The 22,671-nt window shown below is 38.9% G+C and overlaps 4 protein-coding genes across 7 annotated transcripts; 1 reads left to right on the top strand and 3 right to left on the bottom strand.

Annotated features, from left to right (window-relative positions):
- Positions 1-1,113: 1,113 nt before the first annotated feature.
- On the bottom strand, positions 1,114-4,116 carry LOC117564831 (myotubularin-related protein 2). The gene is made up of 2 exons (XM_034243756.2): positions 2,443-4,116; positions 1,114-2,283 (listed from the first exon to the last, which is right to left on the bottom strand). Exons 1-2 carry the CDS (start codon positions 3,995-3,997, stop codon positions 1,958-1,960), a joined length of 1,881 nt encoding a protein of 626 aa, XP_034099647.1. The 5' UTR covers positions 3,998-4,116; the 3' UTR covers positions 1,114-1,957.
- A 452-nt stretch (positions 4,117-4,568) lies between these two features.
- On the bottom strand, positions 4,569-14,968 carry LOC117564133 (liprin-alpha-1). 4 transcript variants are annotated; one of them, XM_034242793.2, is made up of 15 exons: positions 14,780-14,967; positions 13,461-13,748; positions 13,299-13,400; positions 12,908-13,237; positions 12,659-12,784; positions 11,752-11,919; positions 11,566-11,685; positions 11,057-11,197; positions 9,676-10,608; positions 8,193-8,806; positions 7,934-8,136; positions 7,759-7,866; positions 7,372-7,691; positions 7,195-7,311; positions 4,570-7,131 (listed from the first exon to the last, which is right to left on the bottom strand). In XM_034242793.2, the coding sequence occupies exons 2-15, from the start codon at positions 13,707-13,709 to the stop codon at positions 7,042-7,044; spliced, it is 3,621 nt and encodes a 1,206-aa protein (XP_034098684.2). In that variant the 5' UTR covers positions 13,710-13,748; positions 14,780-14,967; the 3' UTR covers positions 4,570-7,041. The 4 variants fall into 4 exon arrangements, with proteins under 4 accessions (XP_051858098.1, XP_034098684.2, XP_051858097.1 ...); XM_052002137.1 differs by having other exon boundaries at positions 11,069-11,197; XM_052002136.1 differs by lacking the exon at positions 14,780-14,967 and adding an exon at positions 14,641-14,759.
- Positions 14,969-15,500: 532 nt separating this feature from the next.
- On the top strand, positions 15,501-19,639 carry LOC117564885 (homer protein homolog 2). The gene is given in 7 exon segments (XM_034243833.2): positions 15,501-15,668; positions 16,978-17,266; positions 17,327-17,793; positions 17,855-17,933; positions 17,990-18,262; positions 18,325-18,459; positions 18,518-19,639. Coding segments are annotated over 7 exon segments (1,674 nt in total). The 5' UTR covers positions 15,501-15,663; the 3' UTR covers positions 18,944-19,639.
- A 740-nt stretch (positions 19,640-20,379) lies between these two features.
- On the bottom strand, positions 20,380-22,087 carry LOC117565284 (protein Aatf). The gene is made up of 2 exons (XM_034244312.2): positions 20,657-22,087; positions 20,380-20,597 (listed from the first exon to the last, which is right to left on the bottom strand). The coding sequence occupies exons 1-2, from the start codon at positions 22,009-22,011 to the stop codon at positions 20,498-20,500; spliced, it is 1,455 nt and encodes a 484-aa protein (XP_034100203.1). The 5' UTR covers positions 22,012-22,087; the 3' UTR covers positions 20,380-20,497.
- Positions 22,088-22,671: the final 584 nt, after the last annotated feature.

Raw genomic sequence — 22,671 nt, 5'->3', positions numbered from 1 at the left:
CAGCGCCTTTCGTAATCAGGTTTGTCGGATTCAGCAACTTTATTGTCACTATCCTTGTCGTCTTTAAAGCTGTAATCATCGTCATCATCTTATTCCAGAAATACTGACTGTCTCAAACCCACAAAATTATTAACAGCACGTCAGAATTTCAAAGCTCATTGTGAATATTCAAATCTTTTAGCAGCAATAAATATATAAATAAAATTCTAACTAGATTTAAAGATTAGAGATTCACATTTTTGATATCAATCAATGAAGTAAACAAAGCTTTACTTTTTCTAAGTATGGTACAAGTACAGATATCAATGAGCTATTTTTACATTTACAGCAAATCTTACCTTTTCAAAATTTATCAAAACTTTAAGTGTTTATTAAAATTTTAAGACAACCTTTATATTCTGGTTGTTGCTACAAAAATTTTAGAATAACACAGCATCTGTGTCAGCATCTAAGTCAAAAAATGATTCACTTTATCTTGAGATTTCATACAGCATTTTCTTTTGCATAAAATTACCGTTGGTCCCTAGTCAGAACTCAAGGGAACACCAACATCATTACATAGACATCGCTGTTGCTCGTGGCCACTTTAAATTAGATTAAACGGGACATGCACAATGTGACATCGGCAAAGGTCCGGCAAGACGGATAGGAGGATGTGGGTCGATGCTTCCGTGAATCTCAAGTCAAACAACAAAAAGTTAAGCCACAAGAAAATTTAAGAATCCTCAGCTTCCCACCCATCATTTCTGAAGCTAAACACATAGAATAAAATAAAACGTAGATAGAAATTCATTAAAAAGATTTTTTACAAACAATGCGAAACAAAATCCTTGTGGAAAAGTTTGTGTCTGGGCTTACGGAATGGTATAGGATTCGAAATTATTTGTCGAGGAATGTTTTAGTTTTCATTTTCTGTTTGAGTTGTACTTTAATAATCATATCTTATTTTGTGTTGCTAGTCAAAGTAAATCAGAAAGTATCGAACTGTTAAAATAAATTACATGTCTTGATCCATTTCTTTAAATAAATAAAGGATCTTCTTTCGTGACATTCTTATTAGGGGATTGGCGTTCAAACTTCTTAAGAATCACGCTAAAATTTATCGCTATTTTTGTTAATAACATACATATTACATAGTATCAACAGATCTGAATATTTGCCGAATCTTACGGATTTGAATAAAGATCATAATGTCCTTTATCATGAGAATAAGAGTATTCAATATAATTCAGTTGATAATAAATCATACAATATAACATATGCGTTCAAGGTGAGTGATGTGTCAGGAAAGGAGAAAAGTCGGAATAAAAAAAAGTATAATCGGATGTTTAATATTTTTAATTCCTTTATACAATGCAATTAAATAAATCATCAATATTAAAATAAATTAGTGGTATCCATCGTTGTAAACACCCGACTCACTATGAAAGCGACTTCGCTAAAGAATGTTCAAAATCGTACTAAATAAATTTGGAAGAGTAAAGAACATTTTGCATAGAATAGAGAAATGCGCAGACGCCAAATTGCTGATGTTTTTATGAATGAAATCAAATTGGGAGCAACAGTTTGCAACGTCAATAGACATTGGTAATGAATACGATTTTTTCCTGTGTGCGTAAATCAATATACATACAATACGTACAAGTGAAATTATGATTTTTTTTTATTGCTTGCATGTAAATTTATTGAAAGCACATTTTGTTTTATCTGCAGTTCTTTTTCATAAGACTTAATTGTCAGCCAACTTTGCTTTTATTTTACGATTGCAATTTCCTTATCGACAATGCCCTGCTTGCAGAGAATTACATTTAATGAATGCAAACGACATGCACACAAGTGTGTAGCGCTTACAAATTTATCAGTTATTTTGCTTATGAACATAATTTTTGGGATTAATATAATTGTTAAATACATATGTAGTTAATTTGTCAAATAGAGTTAAGCTGGAAAATACTAGTTAATGCATGGGAGATGCCAGTCGAGTTGTCGTCTGCATATTGTTGCTGCGGTTGGTCAGCTTCAAGCGCAGCTCATTGACATGCTTGAAAAGCTGATCCTGCTTGGACAGCAGTTCTCGAGTGCGCTGGCAACCATGCTGTGGTGCGCACAAGCCCGGATTCCAGCGGCAGTAGAGTCCCTTCCAGAGACGCACGGCACGTACGCTGGCAATTGGACGCAAAACGGGTTCCGCGCCGTGTGTGAATGATGGAAACAATGGATTCAAATACTGGTCCAGCGAGGAATTAATGTGCGTCCACAGTGAGGTGGTCTTGTGCTTCAGATCTGAAATTGCAATTAAGTTAATGATGAGAATGAGGGAAAATTGAAGAATACACTTTAAAGCGTGTTTCAGGTTACAGATTTCAAATATGTACTTAAATAAATAAATGCTAACTAATGTGAAATTGCTTAAGAATTCTTTTGTATAGTCTTGGGGCTTACCTTCCGCCACACGCTCCGCCTCCGTGTTGCAGAGGAAGGTGCCGAAGCGACACGAGTACAAGTGATCCACAATAGTAATGAGGAAGTGCTCATTGAATTCGAATGCATTGCTAAACTGATGGCTAACTTGCCACACGCTGTCGATGAACTGTAGAAAGACTGGTGAACGATCCGCATCCGAGTGCTTGTTGTCACCATGTCCGATTCTCTGCTGGAACTTGTGGCCAAACGACAGCCACTCTTTCTCGATGAGCACCTCAAAGCCGCGGACAGTGCGATAATATGGATCGAGAAGCAGCATTGATAGCGCCGTCAATTGTGCGGTTCGATCCCAACCATCGGAGCAATGCACCACAACGGAAGTACTCATCGTCTCCACCTTGTCCACAATGCGCACAGCGCCAGCGAGAACGCAACGAATGTGCTTCAGCCACAATGTGCTGTCAATCGCCGTCTGCCACTTGGAGTCATCAGTGGTTGGATAGCAAGCTTCCTTCACCTTGCGCAGGCTCTCGCGCATCACATGTATATTGTGAATGTCCAGGAAATTAATTTCCACATTCTTGTATGCATCCTCCGATTCGTAGCCGCCGCCCTTGGCCTTATTGGCAATGGCATTCGCACTTGGTCTGGCATCCATGATCGTTAGCTTATCGGATTGTGCATTTGCTTCCATAATGTAGCTCAGATACGTCTCGTCATCCGCATTCCGCTTGCCACTCACTCCAACCAGCGGCTGCGAGCATCGCGTGATCGTTGCCTGTGTTCGCGGATTCATCCACGACAAGACGGGCAAACGGCAACGAGAACGGAATTGGGCAACGCGTCGCAAGAAATCATCGGATGCGGCCTTGGGCACGGCCCAGACAGCCGGATAGCTGTCGCAAATGCCGTAGGACTCGTTAAGTTTGGTGGCACGCCACATGTCATTTGGCACACCCAGGCGTCGCAACTCCGCCAACGGTTCATAGACAGCCCAACCATCGCAACCTGCGCTAACAGCGGCTGCATTAGCATTAGACGTTGTTGGCTGCGCGGCAGCCGCATGAGCGAACGCGAATAGTTTTCCACTGTAAGAAAGCGGAAACGCGTTCGCCTGCAGCTTCTCAAAGACGGTTCGGCGCGAGTGATTCTGTTGCTTGTGAGCGAAACGTAGGTTGCGCATGTCCTTGCAGAATATCTCGATGCCGTAGCTGTTCTCGCCCCGTGACGTGGCACCGCCAATCTTCTCCACGCGCGCTATTACACCCAGCGGCACATCGACGACGAGCGGCGGCTCCTGATCTCGCAGCGGCAGCGAGCGAAAATAGAGGCGATAATTGGTTATGGTCAGAGCGCCGAAGACGGGTCCGCGATACGGACAGACATAGGTCACGTCGTTTTTTTGATCCTGATCCTCCTCGCCCTCCAGATAAGCAAAGGGCGTGTCTCTTAAAACGCCATTCTCGGCACCATGTTTGGAGCCCAGTGAACTTGACTTGGAGCTGCTGTCCAGCGAATTACTGCTCGCTGTTTTTGATGCCATCTTATCGGGCTGGTTTGATGTAGCATCCATTACAGTGAAATGTCAACTTATTTTCGAATTGCAGTACACTTAAACGTCAACAAATTTTGCATCTAATTAAATACAATTTCTTTGTTTTTTTTATTTATCGTTCACTGTCTAGAGGTGGCAAAACGGCGATGACTCTATCGATACATCGATGTTGTTTAATTTTCTTGAAACATCGATATTTTGTAGCCGAATAATAAATAAAAATGTTTAATTTTAGCACTGAATCTTCTCAAAGCGCATTTTTAAAAGTGCATATCACTTATTATACAAAAAATATATATTTTTCGTTGCTTATGATATCGCAAGGTGGGATTGAAAGAATTTTCAAAAATCAATCGAGCCAATGCTTCCACAACTGTGCAGCGCTGTTAGTTTACATTACAACCAAGAGCTACAGCCAACAGATTGCGGCATGAACTGATAAGTGAAATTATATCATTTTCAAATAACTAGACATTTTAGTTTTTTTTTTTGTAATAAATTTTAATTTATATATATGGTACATATAAAAAACTCCTAAACGGAATTTTTGCTTTTACTAAATTGTTAGTTTTCTTTTCACAATATTATATAAATATATGTACATATTGTATGTTGTTTGTTTCCTTGTATAATAATAGATTGTATATTTTGTATTTAGTTTTACTTTAGTTAAGTGTATTTCTTTCTTCATTTTTTTTGTTATGTATTTTCAACAAAAGTTAACAATTATACCAATTTTATTTTGTTCAAATTAACTTAGTTTTTCCCATTAGTTATTTATAAATTTAGATTAATTTTTTGAATTTTAATGCTACCATTACGTACAATATGAAATACGCTAAGCATCAACAGAAAGTATTTTACTTGTTAAAAAACTAAAAGAAGTTTTACGAGACTCAATTATCTTTTTTAATATTAAGAATAAAGAAAATGAAATAAATTATTGAAGCGAACTCTAATTCTGAATATGTTAAAATATTGTATCAGAAAGTGTTGGAGTTATTTTTGTAGTTTAGTTTTTCATATATAGTCAAATGTATCCTGTTGACGATTAGATATTGTCTTAGCTGTAGTTGTTTTTAGGCATTTGTTATTAATTTTGCTAATACAGTTGAAAATTAAGTTTTTTTTTTGTTTTGTTTGTTTATAGTTTCTATATAAGTATGTACTTAAAGACAAAGCGTTAGTTTCAGTTTTGGTTTTTGTTCAAATGATATTAAAAAAAAAACTTATTCGTAATACCCCATTGCATAAAACTAATAAGATGTTTTACAAAACAGGCAGTTTGTGTGCTTCGTTAAAACATTTTTCATATAAGTACATAATGTATTTTGTTTTGTTAGTGATTTGTGGTTGTATGAATGAACTAATTGCATTAATTAAAAAATCATTTAATTTATTTGCTGCCTTAGTTTGGGTATGCGTATCAACTAAATTAACAACATAAAATTAAGGAAAGGAGAGTTTTTGTTTTGAAAAACAATGGATATGCTTTGTGAATATTTCATACATATTTATAAAGTTAAGCCAAGGTATTGGGATTGCAATTCGAGCTTCAACTTTTGCCAATTACAATAGTTGTCAAATTATTACGTAAATATTAATTTTGTAGCATGCCTAAAAGTGGTATCTTTTATCAATTCAATAAAAGCAAAGGCCAAACACTAAATTTTCTTCTTTTCATTTGCCTTTAAAGCTTCATGTTATTTCGATTTCATTCATATGTAAATAGTTGATAAATGGGCGCTTGCGACTTTTGCTTTAACTTTCTTCATTAATTTCATTTCACTTTGCTCTATAATACTTTCAATGTTAGTTACACGTATGCTTGATAATGTTAATTATACATTTATATATATATATATGTGTGTATTGTATATATATAAATATTTATTTATATATTTACTGTATAAGTGAGCTTTATATGTGTGTATATTAAACTAGGCGTATATATTTGTATGTATATGCAGCTGTTTGCTATATGCCTGATTGTTGTGCATGTTGTTGTTGTTGTTGTTCATTAGTTGAAATAAACTAAATGGGAGCGCCTTGTGCATTACAACTACCAACAAAACAAAAAATAAAAAAGAGAACTAAAAACAAACAAATAAAAAAACATGCCATAATGTCATATGTAAAGAGTACAATATTAAACAAAATTAAACTGTACATAATGTCATTAAAAAATTATATAACAATCAAGTTTGGTTACAAAATTTGGTTCAAAGCACGCATCAATCAATCAATCTCCGTCTCTGTGTCAATTCTGTCCAGCTAAAACAAAATACTGTTAGTCTATTGCAAGCCCAATTACAATTACATCTACAATATTAAATTATATGTATGTATATTCATATATGTCACTTTGTTAAAAAATATTAATAATAATATTAATAGTTAAAAAAAAGTAAACAAATTACAAAATGATTAGCTTCTAAAACTTGTACATGCCTAATGCAGCAGCTGAAGAGGCAGCAGCAGGGCGCTCATGCAAATTACATTCCTACATACACGAATTGTATGTATCTGTATTATATATTTCCTATATAGAGTATGTGCTATGTCTTGTATACATTGTCTTGTTATGGATTATATGACTATATGCGGGTGTCTGTGTGAGTCTGTTCGTGTTTGTTTGCTATGTGTTGTCTGTGTTGTTTGTGTGTTTTTTTTGTTTTTGTTTCTGTTTTTCTGTTGTGTATGTATCTATGTGTATTTATATAAATAGATTAGACGTTCATCATTATGCTGTATGCTGGGGCGGGGGGCCCAGTCAGTATTCTCTGAGCCTGGGAGTCTCTTGCGTTGCGTCTTTCTTGTTAGAATTTTGTGGCTTAGTTTGTCTGCTTTACTTTCTTATTTCTGTATGTTTCCTTCATTCATTTATATATTCTTCTCCATCATATTTAGTTCTTTGTCCAACAGCGGCGCTTAGGAAAAATTGTCGCTAGGCTGACACTCTTAGTTCTTTCTCATTTCTCATGTTTTACTTTTCAATTTCATTAGAAGTTCTTCGATTGAGTCTACTCATCCACCGATGTTGTGGGCGGACTATAACTACATCAGGATGCGCTACGCTGCTCACTATCTGGTCTGCGATCTGTAGCAATTTGTAACAAGTTTCTAAACTCCGTATCGAGTATTTGGCGAGCCTGAGAAACAACAGAATTTTTAGTGAATATGCTGAAATCGTTTTAAATACCATTATCACTAACCTGTGCATTCTGCGTGGGTATTTGTAGAGCCAAGCCCATGGCATTGGCATCGAAGCCCTCATCCAGCGCCATCAATGCGCCATGCACACCGGACTCAAGCAAGTTGTTGGCATACTCCTGAAAAGAAAAAGAGTTTGCAATGTAGGCACAGTTCAGGCAATAAGTTGTATCACCAACCTTCAATCCTATACTGCTGACCCAGCGTATGACACGTTCATTGCTCCACACGAGCACATCGCACAGACCATTCTCGCTCATCTTACGCCTGTGCTCCAGCTCTGTGCGATCGTAGTTTAAGCGTTTGAGCATCGAGATGCCGTATTGCAAACTGGTGCGATGAAAGCTGTCCACCATTTTCAGCTGTCCCCGCAGATCCTTCTTGGTCAAATGATCCAACATGCGTGCATCGACTAGACACTCCATGAAGGTTGTGCGATATTGCGGCAGTCCCAGGCCCGGCAACCAATAGTTGCCAATCCACTCGTGATTCATATCTCCTGCAAAGACATTCTCGAGATTAGTTTTCGCTCATTATCCACGCTATTTCATATTATTAACGCTTACCAAACGCCAGCGTGGTGCGAGAAGTTTGCGGCGCTGAGGGGGAAGTTAGTGAAACCATTTCCTGTATGGCCAAACGCAGCTTCAGCCTGTGCAGTGGATTACTTATGCCTGTCGAGCGAAGAATAATTTTAATTAAGGCTTGACTGGTTGAATCGTAGAGTATTTTGTGCTTTACCTATTTCCCGCTGTATTTCTGTGTCGCTTAATGCGCTCATTATGGCGCCAGATTTGACATTGGCGCGACATGCAGCCACATACCAGGCTGGCATGCCCACCCACAGCTCCAGCCAGGCGACAATGGTGGGTCCGTTCCACAGGGCGAATGGCGTGCCCGCTTTCATGGCCTCTCCAAGCAAATCATTGCGATAATCGTGGTCTCTGCAATCAAAGATCAATTAGTATAGTTCACATTTGCATTGCATTTAAAAACTCACTTCTTTTGCCTGCCATAGTCCACGCTGCTGATCTTCGAGCCCTGGGCGCTGGCAATGCGAGGCATCATGCCACCCGTCATGCTCATGACATCGTAATTGGAGTCAACTTCGCTCAGACCAATCGATAAATTGCCTATGGACATCATGCTGGGCGAACCATCTGGCAACGTATCCTTAACACCCTTGACCTTCTCCTTTTTGCTAAAGAAGCGACCCAACGAAGACTTGATACCCTTTTTCTTTTGCACAGCCGCGGCGGCAGCTGCCTCCCGCGATACGCCCGATGTGGGCGTCTGCAGCATGGACATGGAACCCATCGTGTTGTAGTGACGCAGCGACTCTTGGCTGCCATAACGGGAGCTGAGTGGTGACAGACCATAGCTGTGGCTGCTCAATGCCATATGTGAGCTGAGGTTAGGTGGCGCAGCTGGCGCCATCGTACGACGACGCAGCTCCTCCTGGCTGTGAGCCAACGCCTGGGCGACGCGCTCCAAACGCATCGAGCGTGCGGTCAATGGCGAAGCAGCTCCACCAGAACTCGAATCGCCGGTGGTGGACATGCCGCCGTGCAACTCCTCGCGCGACGCATCACTGGACAGCACAGGCAAGTTAAGCTGTCAATGGAAATAAATTGGTGAAAAAGTTGCAGTTGAGTGTGCTCGACAGTTATCCGCTGGCTATTTTTAGGGTATTCACAAATAGCCATTTCGGATACATCCAAATTAACAATAGTAAATTAAAATGTTTTGAATATATTGTACCTTATCGCTCAGAATATAATTCGTACTGTGCTAACACTTTAGCTTTAAGACAATGTAATTACTACTACAATGTAAAAAGTTTGGAGTGAATAGATAATTAAGTATGCTTCAAACTATTATCATCATAAATAAAAACCAACTTTAAAACAACTGCTTCAAAGCTTCATCATCTAAATTTCAAACTAATAAGATCTTAAGTAAATTATTGGACATAATTATATAACTGCGAGTCACCCACTGACTATTTATCGAGTAGAAACCATTTAGAATGACTTAACTGCCTGCTTCTTCATCACACTATTATTATCACTCATACACTATTAAGATAAGAGCCTAACTTTAAAACAACAGCTGTTAAAATCAATTTTGGTGACTGATGTAATGTATTTCAAATTGTTAGTATAACAAATTTAAACTAAAGAACCAATCTTATCGACGAAGCAAAAGGATTATAGTGAATCATACACTAGTAATAGTTTTTGTTTAAATGGGTTAGCTTTAAATGCAAGTTTATCTAAGCCCTAGGTAAATAATTACTGTCGCAAACTTTGGTGGCTTTTACTTTCGTAGCTTTTAAGATTTATCTACTAATACAACCCTACAACGGATTCTTCTGCCTGTTATACACATTTTGGGTAAGCTCTAAAGTTTAGTGGCTCTAATGTCTACTATACACATTTATCTTCCAGATAGCGAATATGTTGTGATGACCATTAACTCACCGTATGATATTTCTGCATGAAATCGCGCTGTGGACTATTTGGCGTGCTGCGACCGCTCATCTCTGGACTCTGCCTGTCCATGGAGCGTCCACGGGCCAACAGGTTGACATGCTCGAGACTACCAACGCGTGATTCCAGCTCCTCGGCCCGAGCCTCTGTCGATTGCTTTTCCTCCTGTATGAGACGTATCTCATTGTTGATGGCATCCAACTGCTCCTGCAGCATCATGGCCAGCGTTTGGGCATCCGTATGTCCAGACGGCGACATCATGTCCGCCGTTGCAGCGGCATACAGCGCATCGTTCTCGTCGCAATCGGCAACGCTGGCAACCAGCTCGTAGGCTTGCTGTTGGGCATGCGCCACCTGCTGCATCTGTAGCTTCTCCCACTCCTGCTCGGCCATGGAACGGGCCAAAGCATTCTCTTCGGACAGACGCGATTTGCTTTGGCGCCGCAGCGAATGCGTCTCAAAGCTGGCGTGCGATGCACTGCGCGTAAAAGGTCCATCCCGACCGTCCACCACGCTGCTGGGCGAGAGGCTGCGGGTGAGAGCTTCAGTTTGCTGAATGTTGTAGGCAATCTCTTGCTGCAGCAACTGCCGCTTGAAATTCTCGATTTCCAGGCGTGTCTTCGACAGCTCCTTCATGATTTCACTCTTCTCGTGATGCAGCTCCTCAGCTACCTTGCGTGCCTTCTCCAGCTCCTGCGTTAAAGCGTTCTTCTCATCGAGGGCACGCATGCGCTCCTTGAGATGCACTTCGAGTCGCTCGTTGGACTCGGAGAGCAGTTTATCCACCGTTGAGGAAAGGCGTAAGTTGTGCTCCTCATTCATCTTGAGACGCTGATTCAGTCTTACCACCTCGGCGCTCTTCTCATCCAAATTCGTTTCCAAGCCCCGTATGCGATCCTCAGCCGAACCATGACGTTCTTGAGCCTGTAATTTGTTTGTTCAGCCAAAAGCATTTAATAATTGTTTGCACACTCAAGTTGTCAACAAGAAAATATATAGTTAGTATAGTAATGAAAGCTATAAGTGAGTTGTTGTTGTTGAAGGAGTTTTCTGAGGTTTGGTTTGGTTTTGTGATTGGTTTTCTGTTGTTTGCGGTGCGCTGAGTTCTTGTGCAAGACAGAGTTACATATATAGAAAAAGAGAGTTGTATATTCTTGGAATTGTTGGTTGTTAGTTTTGTGGATATCATACAAAAATACAGAAGAGAAGAGACAAGAGAGTTATACAAAGAAGTCATGTATATACTCACAACAAAAATACGAAATAAATACAGAGATAAAGAAAGATAATCGAAATTAGAATTTAGATTTAGAGATTGATTTTTGATATACTTATGGAACCTGTCGGCGCGCATATTAGTTCGAGTGCATACCTTATTTCCTACCTTTGTCAATGCCTCCATGCGCGCCTTTAGCTGCTCCTCCATGTCCGGCTGCAGTTTGGCATGTTGCGCTAACTTTTGCTCGGATAGTTCGAGTTTCTCTTCGATCGCGCTGATCTTCTCTTCGTGCAGCTGTCGTCGTTCAATGCAGGCGATGTATTGTGGACGGGGGGAGGTGGGAGTTTAATTAGTTTCGATATGTATGTATGTGGATCGTGGGATCATGTGTTATTAGTCACGGTTTTTTTTTGTTTAGCGATAAACAGAGGCATGGGCGAACTAACAAGTCACTGGCCATTGAAGTGTTTGCTTGTCAAGTGTTCAAATCGCTGTCTAGCATTTGTACATATTATTTCTAGACTTATCAACTATAACGAGTTGTGTATAAATAACATGGGAATTTGTGAATTTGTTGTGCAAATTTTGTGGATTTCGCCCATGCCTTGTAACCATAACCATAGTTCCATGTGAATCGCGTTGTTCAATCGAACTCTACGCACCTTAAGCTGCGCCTCCTTGTGCCGCAATTCCTGCTCTAATTTCTCGTTTAGATCGTGCAGCGACGTCGACTCGCGTTGAGCATTCAAGTAACGCTTCTCCAGCGTGGTTATGCGCTCCTCCTTTAAAAGGACAGAAACCAATACAAGTTATTATTGAAATTTAAAATGTATTTTATAGTTGCTCACCTGATCTTCCTTTTGTGCAACGTTTTCGCGCAAGTCTCGCTGCAGCTTTGAGCACTGATCCTGCGCCTTGCAATGCTCCTTTTGCACGCGTGACATATTCTCCTCCAGCTCATTGATTTTGTTGTTCAGATCGGAGACGCGTCGCTGCCATTGAGAAAGCTCTGCGGTCTGCAAGTTGTCAAATAACAAATAAAAAATAATTAATTAATATCTCAAAATAGATCCCATTTTGCTTATTGATTATTTTTTATTATATTGTCTATTTTTAAAATCAAATTTTTATCTTTTTCTCAATACTGTAAATCCTTTTTTTTAGATTAAATAAATAAATAACTCAAGCACATGCATTTGATTTTCTTTATATATATTTTCGACATATGTTTTCCAAAATATCACTTGTGCTCTCCAAGTGGAATAAGCTCATATAAAAACATTTATACGAGCTGTATTTAAGGCACATATTTATGAGTTGCTATTTCTCCGTCTAGTATACTATAAAATTTTAATGCATTTCGACTGTGGATAAATTAATGCACAGCAATAGGCAATATTAACAAAGCATCTTAAATCAGTTAAAAACAATTTATGAGTAGGTAAAAACAATATTTGATCAGTATTTAATGAATATCTAATACTCAATTGAACTGATTAATGATTTAAGAATCTTTGAATTGCTGTTGCTTCAAAACGTTAAAACAATTTCTTAAAAATATTTTGATATAAGAGGCGCATTTAAGCATTTTTCACTGTAGCATACAAATTCCACAATATTTAATGCATTTCGAATGCAACTGAAATGCTGTACACCAATAATCAACAAAATCAAAACAACGATGAACTGAGTCATTTGGCGTTAAGCGTTGCATAAGGCAAGGTATACAATATAGCTGTCGCTCCCCTCGCTCACCTGCTTCTCGATGATCGTTTGCAGCTCGTGCGTTTTGGCCGCATATTCGTTGAGTTCAGTGGCATCGCCATTGACACCGCCGCCTCCAACGCTGCTGTTGCATCCGCTGCCGCCACCGCTTGCCAGCTGCAACAACAATAATAATTTCAAATAAATAACAAAAGCTGTAGAATGTACAATGTTCGAGTTCATGCTTGATTGCACAAACACACAAGCAGCTAGATCAGAGATACGGATACAAACACATACCTTCTCTTTAATGCCATTCTCACCGCTGACAATGCCAGTGGAGTTGACGCCAGAGTTGGCTGGAATGGCGCCCGTTTTGTATTGAGTCAACTCCTCTTTGGTTGTGTTCAGCTCCTCCTCCAGCACATTGTTCTTTTCGATCGAGAGACGCAGACGCTCGCGCACCTTTTCGTCCAGTGCCTTGTGGTGCTCGAACAGTGATTTGAGGGCTTTCAGCACCTCCACCTCACTGGAGACGCCGCTCTGGGCGGCCGCCTGTCGCTTCACGACTGTCATGCGCAGCGAACGTTCATGTCGCGACACTAGACACTCCAAATGCTCCAGCAGTAGCTGAGTTAAGAAGTCAGACAATTAGTTGTGATTTTTCTAATGAGTTCTCTATGTAACTTACCCTTGTATTGTTGCGTTCTGCTTTCAGTTCACCAATCTCTTCGTCACGTTCTAGCAACGTTTCTCGCGCCTGCGTCAACTCCTTGGTTAGCGTGGCAAATTCCTGTGTGTCAATCAATTGGATTAATATCTGGTCAGCTAGTCGAATGCTTCATTTACGTACCTGCGGCAAGTTCGCATTGATTTGACGCTGCAAACTGTCGCGCTCCTTTTCGACATCGTGTAGCTTCACTTCCGTTTCGCCGAGTCGCTCCTGCGCCTCGCGCAAACTGTCCATAAGCTTGTCGCGCTCATCGAGCATGGAGACCATGAGCTGCTCAAAGTTAGCATCTTCACCGCTGAATTGCGAGGAACGCTGCGATATGCTGTCTTCCGATATTGTGGGCATCACGTCGCACATCATGTTCCACATTATTTAGTTGGCCGCCAGAGCACGGGCACGCATGCAAGACTGCAAATAGATGCGTTTCGAAAATATTTAATAACACTCAATCACTGCTCCTAATATTTAATTTTCATTCAGTTTGTCACTTAAATTTCAAGTTTTTTTTTTTTTTGTTTACCAGCCATAACTGACTAAATCGTTATTCACAATGTATTATAGTTGCTCACAAAATTACCGGTAATAATCGGCACATAAACTGATACCGGTAAATACTGGTTTAGGTTTTGGACTATTGGCTAAACACAAAAATATATTATTTAGCAACTATTAAATTCAAGTTGATTAAAAAATGATATTTAAGTAATTTTTGCCGATTATAACCGATTCGGCTTATCAAAATATAGGTATTGGTTAAAACCAATATTAAATCTATTTACCGGTAATTTACCGATTTATTTAACCTACAAACGGTAATACCGGTATCGGTAAAATATTCACTAAACCGTTATTTACAAAATGGGTGTCACCACAACACATAATTGTTATGCACATATGTCAAATGATTTAATGAGCAGTTTTAATGCTTAAATTGCCCACGTATTTATCACCCACGCATTGGTTTTGCACTTTTTTTGTTTATGTTGACTTTCCCTCGCCCCTTTTGCACGCCCACTCAACGGGTTAAGACATTCCAATTGGATCGCCGCACTACACTGAACATGTCTAATAAGACGTTTATCATAGGCGCCGCATTGATAACAAGTTTTCTACATCAACACATATACACATATGTACAAGTGCGTACACATACACACAGCATTTATACATATACATACACACGCATGCCAGCACGCACACATATGCACCGTTTTTTCTTTTATATTTTAATTTTTTAATAGATAACTAATGTATTTCACACGCTTTCAACACCAATTATGCGAAACACATTTAAATTCACCGTCGCTTTGCTAACAGCTGCTGCACTTGACTCGTTGTTTAATGATTGGTAAAAACGCCTTTTCTTTCAACATTAGAGGACGGCTTTTATGCAAAAAGAGCAAAAAAAACTCCCTTCCTCCCTGGCGCAAAACACGTACCCCGTAGCCAACAAGGATCGATCGCACCGCGACAGCGCAACAGCAGCAACAACAACTTTTGTTGCTGTTCAGCTTTTGCATATATTGCTTTTAATTAACGCAATTACAGTAAGTTTTATTTATTTCCGATTGATTTTTATGTGCGAAAAAACGCAGCTCTAGTTTCTTTTTTGGTTGCCGCCAGGGTGACCGCACTTGGATTTCCGAAATGTACTAATTAATGTTGTTAAATCTACTAGAGTATACCACTTTTATTATCACTTTAGTGGTTATACCTAAACATGTTTTGATGAATATTGGAGATATCTGCATCAGTCTATCCATCCTGAATATTTAATTATACTATTTAAATATTATCTGAAGCTTATCAAAATAAAGATTCTTATGTAAAAATAGATTTTTAAAAAAATTAAAACTTACACTTATCAATCCGGTAACGCTATTTTTAGCAGAAAGTTTAACATTCTACATGCTAACCGTGGAATCGATATTCATACTAATTCAAGTCGGAAATTATTTGCCACTGCTTCTTAATCACATGATTTATATCATTGCGCCATATATATTTCGTAATAACATTTAAAAACTTGAACAGGTATTGATTTTTTTATTATAATTTTCGGTACATCCCCATTTCTATCGATTCGTCAACATATCTATCGAGCATTAACAGTGGCCTTTCCAACACTTTTTCCCTAACTAGCTGTTAACAGTTTCGATGTCATGGCTCACAGTTTTAGCCGCATTGCCTACAGTTTTTACACACAGAAAGCACCTCATTTGTGTTTTATTTTTTAGTGTAATTATTAATAAAATCAAACGATTAGCATAGTGTTTAACGGGTTGCTAGTGAAGCCAATTGAGCGCTGCAGCAATAAAATAAAATGGGGTAAGTGCGCAAAGTATTTCAAAGCGACATCGAATTGTGTGAAAAATCGACGCCGACGTTTTCCTTGCTGCTCCTGCTGCTGTTGTTGTTGCTGCTACTGCCGTTGTTGTTGTTGTTGCTTTATTGTGTGTAGCGGGCGGCGTCGGAGGTGTAAATATGTGTGTTATATACAACAATGTGAATTGATGCTATACGACTTCTTGTAGGTGTGTTGTGTGTAGGCTGCCAAACGCCGCCCGTCGATACCAATTATATCTGTATGTGTAAAGTTTGTGTGTGTCTGTTTGTGCGTGCGTTTATCTGTATATATGTGTGTATACATATATATGTGTGTGTGCAGTAAACTTGAGCAAAATCAAAACGAGGCTACAAAACACTTAAGCGCATAATGCAATTTAGTCGCCAAGGCAGCCAACACTGCCGTCCCTCCCTCCCCCTCACCACGCAACAACGAACCCGTCACCAAGAACAACAATGCCAATGACATGGTGCCGACAACATCAATAACAACTACAACAGCAGCAACATACAATGGCAAATCTATTTTCGTTTAAAGCCTTTAAAACGACGTTTCCATGACTGCAACTTGATATGGCGAAACTATTTATCTGACTTAGACAAACCCATTAATTATATTGAATGTTTATCTGAAGAATTCGCATTAAGTTGTACCTAATACTACTACTATATGATAAGATACCGATTACAGTAGTCACTGACCAATATGAACTTGATCATCAATTTACTTCAATTCAATAATCAATTGACAAATCAATTAAATATTTTAAAAATTCACATCAAATTAAGTTCTGGTTAATATATTAATTGTATCACTCATTATAATATTAATTTCTGATCAGAAAAATGTGAATTATGTAATTTAGTTAAATTAACTATTGAATAATAATAATTATTACAGTATTCACTTGCTAAGATCAATTTCAAATTCTGCTATATAATTTTATTTTCTTTTAAAGTTTTATAACAATCGGCCAACTTTTTCATATTGCATTCAATTAAATGTTATTGCAATCTTGTGTGATTATGTCAAATAACTTATTTTATTAGCTCATCGAATTTTATTTCGATTTGGGTAACTACTCTTCCTTACATAGAGTTCCAATTGCCATTTCCAGCATGCTCGCATATTTATTCCCCTCTCTCACTCTCTTAGCGCAATTAAATATTAAGCCGACGTGGTGAAGAATTTTAATGGAATTTTTAATTAATCACCTGTGGGTGTTGTGGTTGTGTTTGTGCTATTTCTCATCATCTTCCACTTTAATTTTTTGTATTCCCGCTGCGACAGCGAACAACCGATTTTCACTTGCCAAGCGCATGTGTTTCACATTGATCCAAAGACGAAACGCACATGGATCACGGCGAGCATGAAAGCGGTCAACGTGAGCTTCTTCTACGACAGCTCACGGAATCTGTATCGCATCATCAGCGTCGAGGGCACCAAGGCTGTTATCAATTCAACGATTACGCCTAGCATGACATTCACACAGACCTCGCAAAAGTTTGGCCAATGGAGTGATGTGCGCGCAAACACTGTCTATGGATTGGGCTTCTCCTCCGAAGCGGAGCTCACTAAGGTACGCTGCATAGGATTCGGTCTTTGCACACTTCACTAATTTATTTTTGTATTTTTTTAGTTTGTGGAGAAATTCCAAGAGGTTAAAGAGGCCACGAAGAATGCCATGAAATCGGCGAATGGCTCCAATGCTGTTACGCCCACAACATCGGCGAATACATCTCCGATTTCTGGACGTGCTGTCGGCGCCATGCAAAATGATAACACAGCCATCGATCCACATACGGTTGAACCTCCCAATTTGAGTAATACGAACACACAGAACGCCAATCCGGATAGTCCGTCGCACAAGTTGCTCAACACTTGTGATGGCAAGCAGGATATTGGTTCGGCCACGCCCTCGCCACAGCCCACCATGGGCACAGCAAATGCTGCAGTTGCTGGTGGCGGCGGTGGTGGAGGAGGTGGCATCACAATCTCATCGGGTGGCAGCATTGTGGGCATGCACACTGGTCCAGGCGCGGGTGCTACGGCTGAGCAGCAGCTCAAATATGAAAACGAACGTCTGAAAATGGCCCTGGCGCAAAGGTAGCTAAGCATTCTGTTGGCCAAATTGAAAACACAATTAATATTTGTCGCATTTTTGCAGCTGCGCCAATGCCAAGAAGTGGGAAATTGAGTTGGCCACCTTGAAGAACAATAACATACGCCTGACGAGCGCTTTGCAGGTGCGTTCATTAAACAATTTGTCAAGTTTCCCCAACTCATTAATTTTGTTTTATAGGAATCCACGGCCAATGTGGATGAATGGAAGCGTCAGCTGCATACTTACAAGGAGGAGAATATACGTCTTAAGCGCGAAATGGATCTGCTGCGAGTGGGTGGAGCTGCTGGTGGTGCCTCAGGCGCTGCTGGTGGGGCTTCTGAGGATGAGCTGCGTCGCGAGGTGGCCGCTCTCAAGGCGCGTACAGAGACGCTTCAAGCGGAGCTTCTTCAGCATGAACTAGAGCTTAAAACAGCCAATATGAATTTACGTGAAAAATGCAATGATCAAACTGTGAGTCACAAAATTCGGATACAATAGTTGAGGTGCTAACTGAAAATCTTTCTTTTTTACAGCTGGCCAAGATGAGTGAACTAAATGTGCTGTTTGCCAAAAGCTTGTCGGAACTTTATGCGGTGCAAAAGGATATGGAGAATATTATACATCCCGCCAAGTGCACTTGAGACACAGAGTCGGGTGTAAACAGAAAGGTGAGCTCTCAAATTGTTGCAGCTTAATGTGATTATAATTGGTCATTGCTCCTTGCAGGTTTCAGCGCAGGAACATACTACAATGGCAACCACTACAACGACATCATCGACAACAACCACAACTAGTAAACGTTATTTAAGCAATTTTCTAACGGCTGAGGCAGAGAGCACTCTCTCCAATGTCACCTCTATACACACTCAGCTGCAGTCGTCGCTCTACGAGACACAGAACTCAGCACAGCTGCAGGCACTGGATAAACATTCGGCCCTGTTGCAGGAGCTACATCAGCGCCAGTTGATGCAGTCTGTCGTCGTGATGCCAAGACCCAGCACATCGGTCACTGATGCAGCTGCTGCTGCTGCTGCCGCTTCCAGTGGAGCTGCTGTAGCTGCTGCTGGCACCAAAACTGCCACCATACTCGTTTCCAAATCAAAAACCAAAACTGGGCTGCCCCTGTTGCTGAAGAATTCCATTAACAATTAGGCAAAATTCATGAGCAGACGACACTTAGATTTTCTTTTTGTAATCTTTATATTTGGTAGTAGTTTATACAAGAACAAAAACAAAACGAAACGAAACACATCGCAACTACAAAGCTCCACTCACATCCTCAGCACCAAAACCAGCCCAAATCGTAGGTTTATATATGTGTATGTATTTTGAAAATCTTTCGGTATTAACACCTTTGAGTCGATCAAGAACAAAACAAAAACGCCCAGTATTTATTTATGTCATTTCGCAAAATTTGTATGCATTTGTCTGTGTCGTTTGTGTGGTATTTTTGTAGCATTTAAGTCGAAAGCAAATTATAAATTCTCGTGCGCATTTCAGTGCAATATACATTTATATAAAAAAAAACAACATAACATAACAATTATTCATTGATATTATGATGATGTGCTCTATATACTTTCTGCTAATTGTTAATTAATTTTTAATGAGAGCTTGACAATGTATACACCCCATACCCATCTCCATTAATATTAATCATCACCTTTTCGTACCCTAAAAAGGCCTTTCAAATGGGCATAACAAACCTTTTTTACAAAACTAATGATGACAATTATTTTATAGAAGTGCTCGAAGTTTTCTAGTATTTTTAATATATATATATAGGTCACCTTTTGGATATTTTCAAAAAAATACCTAGCCATGTAACTATTATTTATTATTACCAATTTAAAAAGAATTTAATTTTAAATCAAAATTGTATTTCGTTGTATTTTTTTTTTTTTTGTATTATTATTGTCGTCATAATAAGTGTGTATTTCCAAAGCTATAATTAGCATGTATTTGCTTTATCTTATCTTATTTATTGCAATTAAACATTAACTAACAATGACTTAGACGACGAAAAAGATACTAAAAATCACATACAAGAATAATAAGAATAATTTTATAAAATGCAAAAGTGAAAAAATACGAAACTAGAAAAAGTAAATTAAACGAATACCAAGTCAAGTATGTACGTGCATCAGTGGAAAAACTAGTTTAATATATTAACAATATATATATATATATATATATATATATATATATATATATATATATATATACATATGTATCTAATGAACAACAAGAGAAGCAAAGTGGAATAACAACTGCAACTGCAACTGCAAAAACATACACAACGCAAATACAAGTAAATAATATCAATACGCAATCTCCCCCTCCACAATAAAAACAAGAACAAAACCGAACGCAAGTCGAAACGGAAATGGGAAAAAACGGTTATTTTGATGCCATATTGTTATGCAATTTGACCGTTCGTTCGTTTGTTTTTTTGCATCAACTATCCCAGTTAATAAATAAAATATAAATAAATCAAATAATAAACGAAGCAAATGTTGAACATACAAAAATTTAGCAGTTAAAAGTAAACAAACATATGAAATAAATAAAAATAAAATTCGATATGATTAAATGTGCAACAGTTTTTATTTTTCTGCATAAGTTTAATTACAACAATGAAACTAATTGAACATTTATTCAATATACTACAAATCAAAGTCTTAACTATACATATTTTTGAGCTTGTTAAACAAACAATGATTTATAAAGCTCTGTTTTTGCTTCTGTCCAATCGCTGGAATCGTTGGGTGCCATGAAATTGATGAGCTTGTTGTGTACCACATAACTGTAATTAATTAATGAATTAGAAAGTAACTTCGGTTTATAATTTTATATTATGCTTACCGCAGTTTCCTGCCTTTGCTGGCCCTTGTGTCCACCTTCTTTTTCATCTTCTGACGCAACTTCTGCAGCTCCACAAACTGTTTGGTAATGTCGCTCATGTTTGACGTCGTGCTCGCCTTGTACTCAATGAGTTCCCGCAACTGCTGATGATAGAAGTCGCTGTCATCATAGATATTTGGATTACGCTCGATCTGTTCAGTTTCTTCGTCTCCTTCCACTCGCTGTGGCTGCTGCTGTTGAGTGTTTTTGAGTGTCTGTGATTTCTCCACCAGCACCTGCCGATTGGCCAGCGAACTGTCGATCTTCTTGAGTATGTCGTAATCCTCCTGAAGCGATTTTCTCTTTACGCCTGCTCCCGGTGTCAGCAGCTTGGTGCGATCATCCCACTTGAGCAAAATCTCATTACGTTGTTGGCGCATCCCTTGGAATTGGGTCTGCAGTTGCTTGGCAAAGCGTTTACTTGACGGTTCCCCATTCTCTTCAGCTGTCTGTGGTGGGGGACGCTTCAGGGTCTGTCGCATTTCACTGTTCTGTTGCAAGAGCGCAGCTTGGAGCGCCAGCAGTTGTTGCAACAACTTGGTGCTGCGACCCTCTGCTTCAGCAAGTACTGTTTGCAGCTCTTCATTGCTGGCTTTGGCCACTTGGAGTGTCTCCGGCGGAGGCAGCAGATTCGCCTTGGTGGTGATCTTTTGTGTGTTGATGCGCAGTTCCAGGAGGCGTTCCCAAATGCGAAGTTGATTCTGCACACAGACTCCTTTCTGAATCTCAGCTTGTTGATTGCTTTGAGTCATGAGGCCGCTGGTGTCCATGGCGTCGTCATTCTCTTCTTCCGAGTCATCACCATCATCATCATTTTCCTCGTCATCATCGTCGTCATCATCATCATCTTCATCTTCCTGCTCATCTTCCTCACTATCTTCGTCATCATTAGCATCTGCCTTTTGATACTCATCTAAGCTGCTGTCCTCACTCTGATCATCATTATTAGCTGATTTCGCCACCTTCAGCTTCTTGCTAAATGCCTCCATTGCGGCGGATTCCTCCTCATCTGTATCACTCTCTTCATAGGGCACCTCATCATCGCTTTCCTCCTCCTCCTCTTCCAGTTCCTTGCGACTTGAGATCTTTCCTTTGTAACGTTCGCTCTGCTCTGACAACAATTTCACATTTCGCTTTCGAAAATCGCTGCTGCGTGCATCGGGCAAATCGTATTCATCGTCGAATTCAACTAAGCGTGTTGCAGTAGACACATCAATGTCCGACTCATCCTCGCTGTCGCTGTCGTTGGGATGTGCGAGCAGTTTAGTCACTTTATCTGCCACCGTTTGTGGCTGCTTTTTCTTTGATTTACTCATTATAATTCGTTGATTTTCACTAATTTTTCAACAAATAATAATTGCCAATCACCGAACAACAACCTACTCAACACGTGAAACGTCGGTCTATAGAGATGGTGCACGTTGGCTATCGATATATCGATAATTTTAAATGGTATATTGGTATATTTTTAAAACGGTTTTTGTGAAATCCGTATTTTTCTTGTCGCCATTCAAATTATTTATTATTTATCTATTTATTAATTTAAATATCGTATCAGTATTAAAAAATATATTTTTTCCAAAATGTTAACTGTATTTTACAAATGAATAACACGAAAAGAATTTCAATAAATTATAATAGATACTTTTTGAACCCAAAAATGTATACACAATAAATGTAATTGCAATTTCTTATACAAATAATATTAAATAGGAACAATATTTATAAAACGACGAGATTATAATACTTAATTTGTTATTTTTATTACCAACAATGAAATATGAAAATGTTACTGGCTCTCTCTTTTAAGCAAAATGTTCTCTGAGAAATTATAATTATGTATTACGAACAGTTCGTAATTTGTCGTATTACTAATAGTATACGTCTTATCTTTATTTTAATAATATAAAAATAAACTAAAATATACTACTTTTATCTTAATGTAGAAACTTAAGCAAGTAAGAAATTAATAAAAA

Source organism: Drosophila albomicans, chromosome 2L, assembly GCF_009650485.2.
Source record: "Drosophila albomicans strain 15112-1751.03 chromosome 2L, ASM965048v2, whole genome shotgun sequence".
NCBI lineage: Eukaryota > Metazoa > Arthropoda > Insecta > Diptera > Drosophilidae > Drosophila > Drosophila albomicans.
This window is presented reverse-complemented; position numbering and strand designations above follow the sequence as displayed.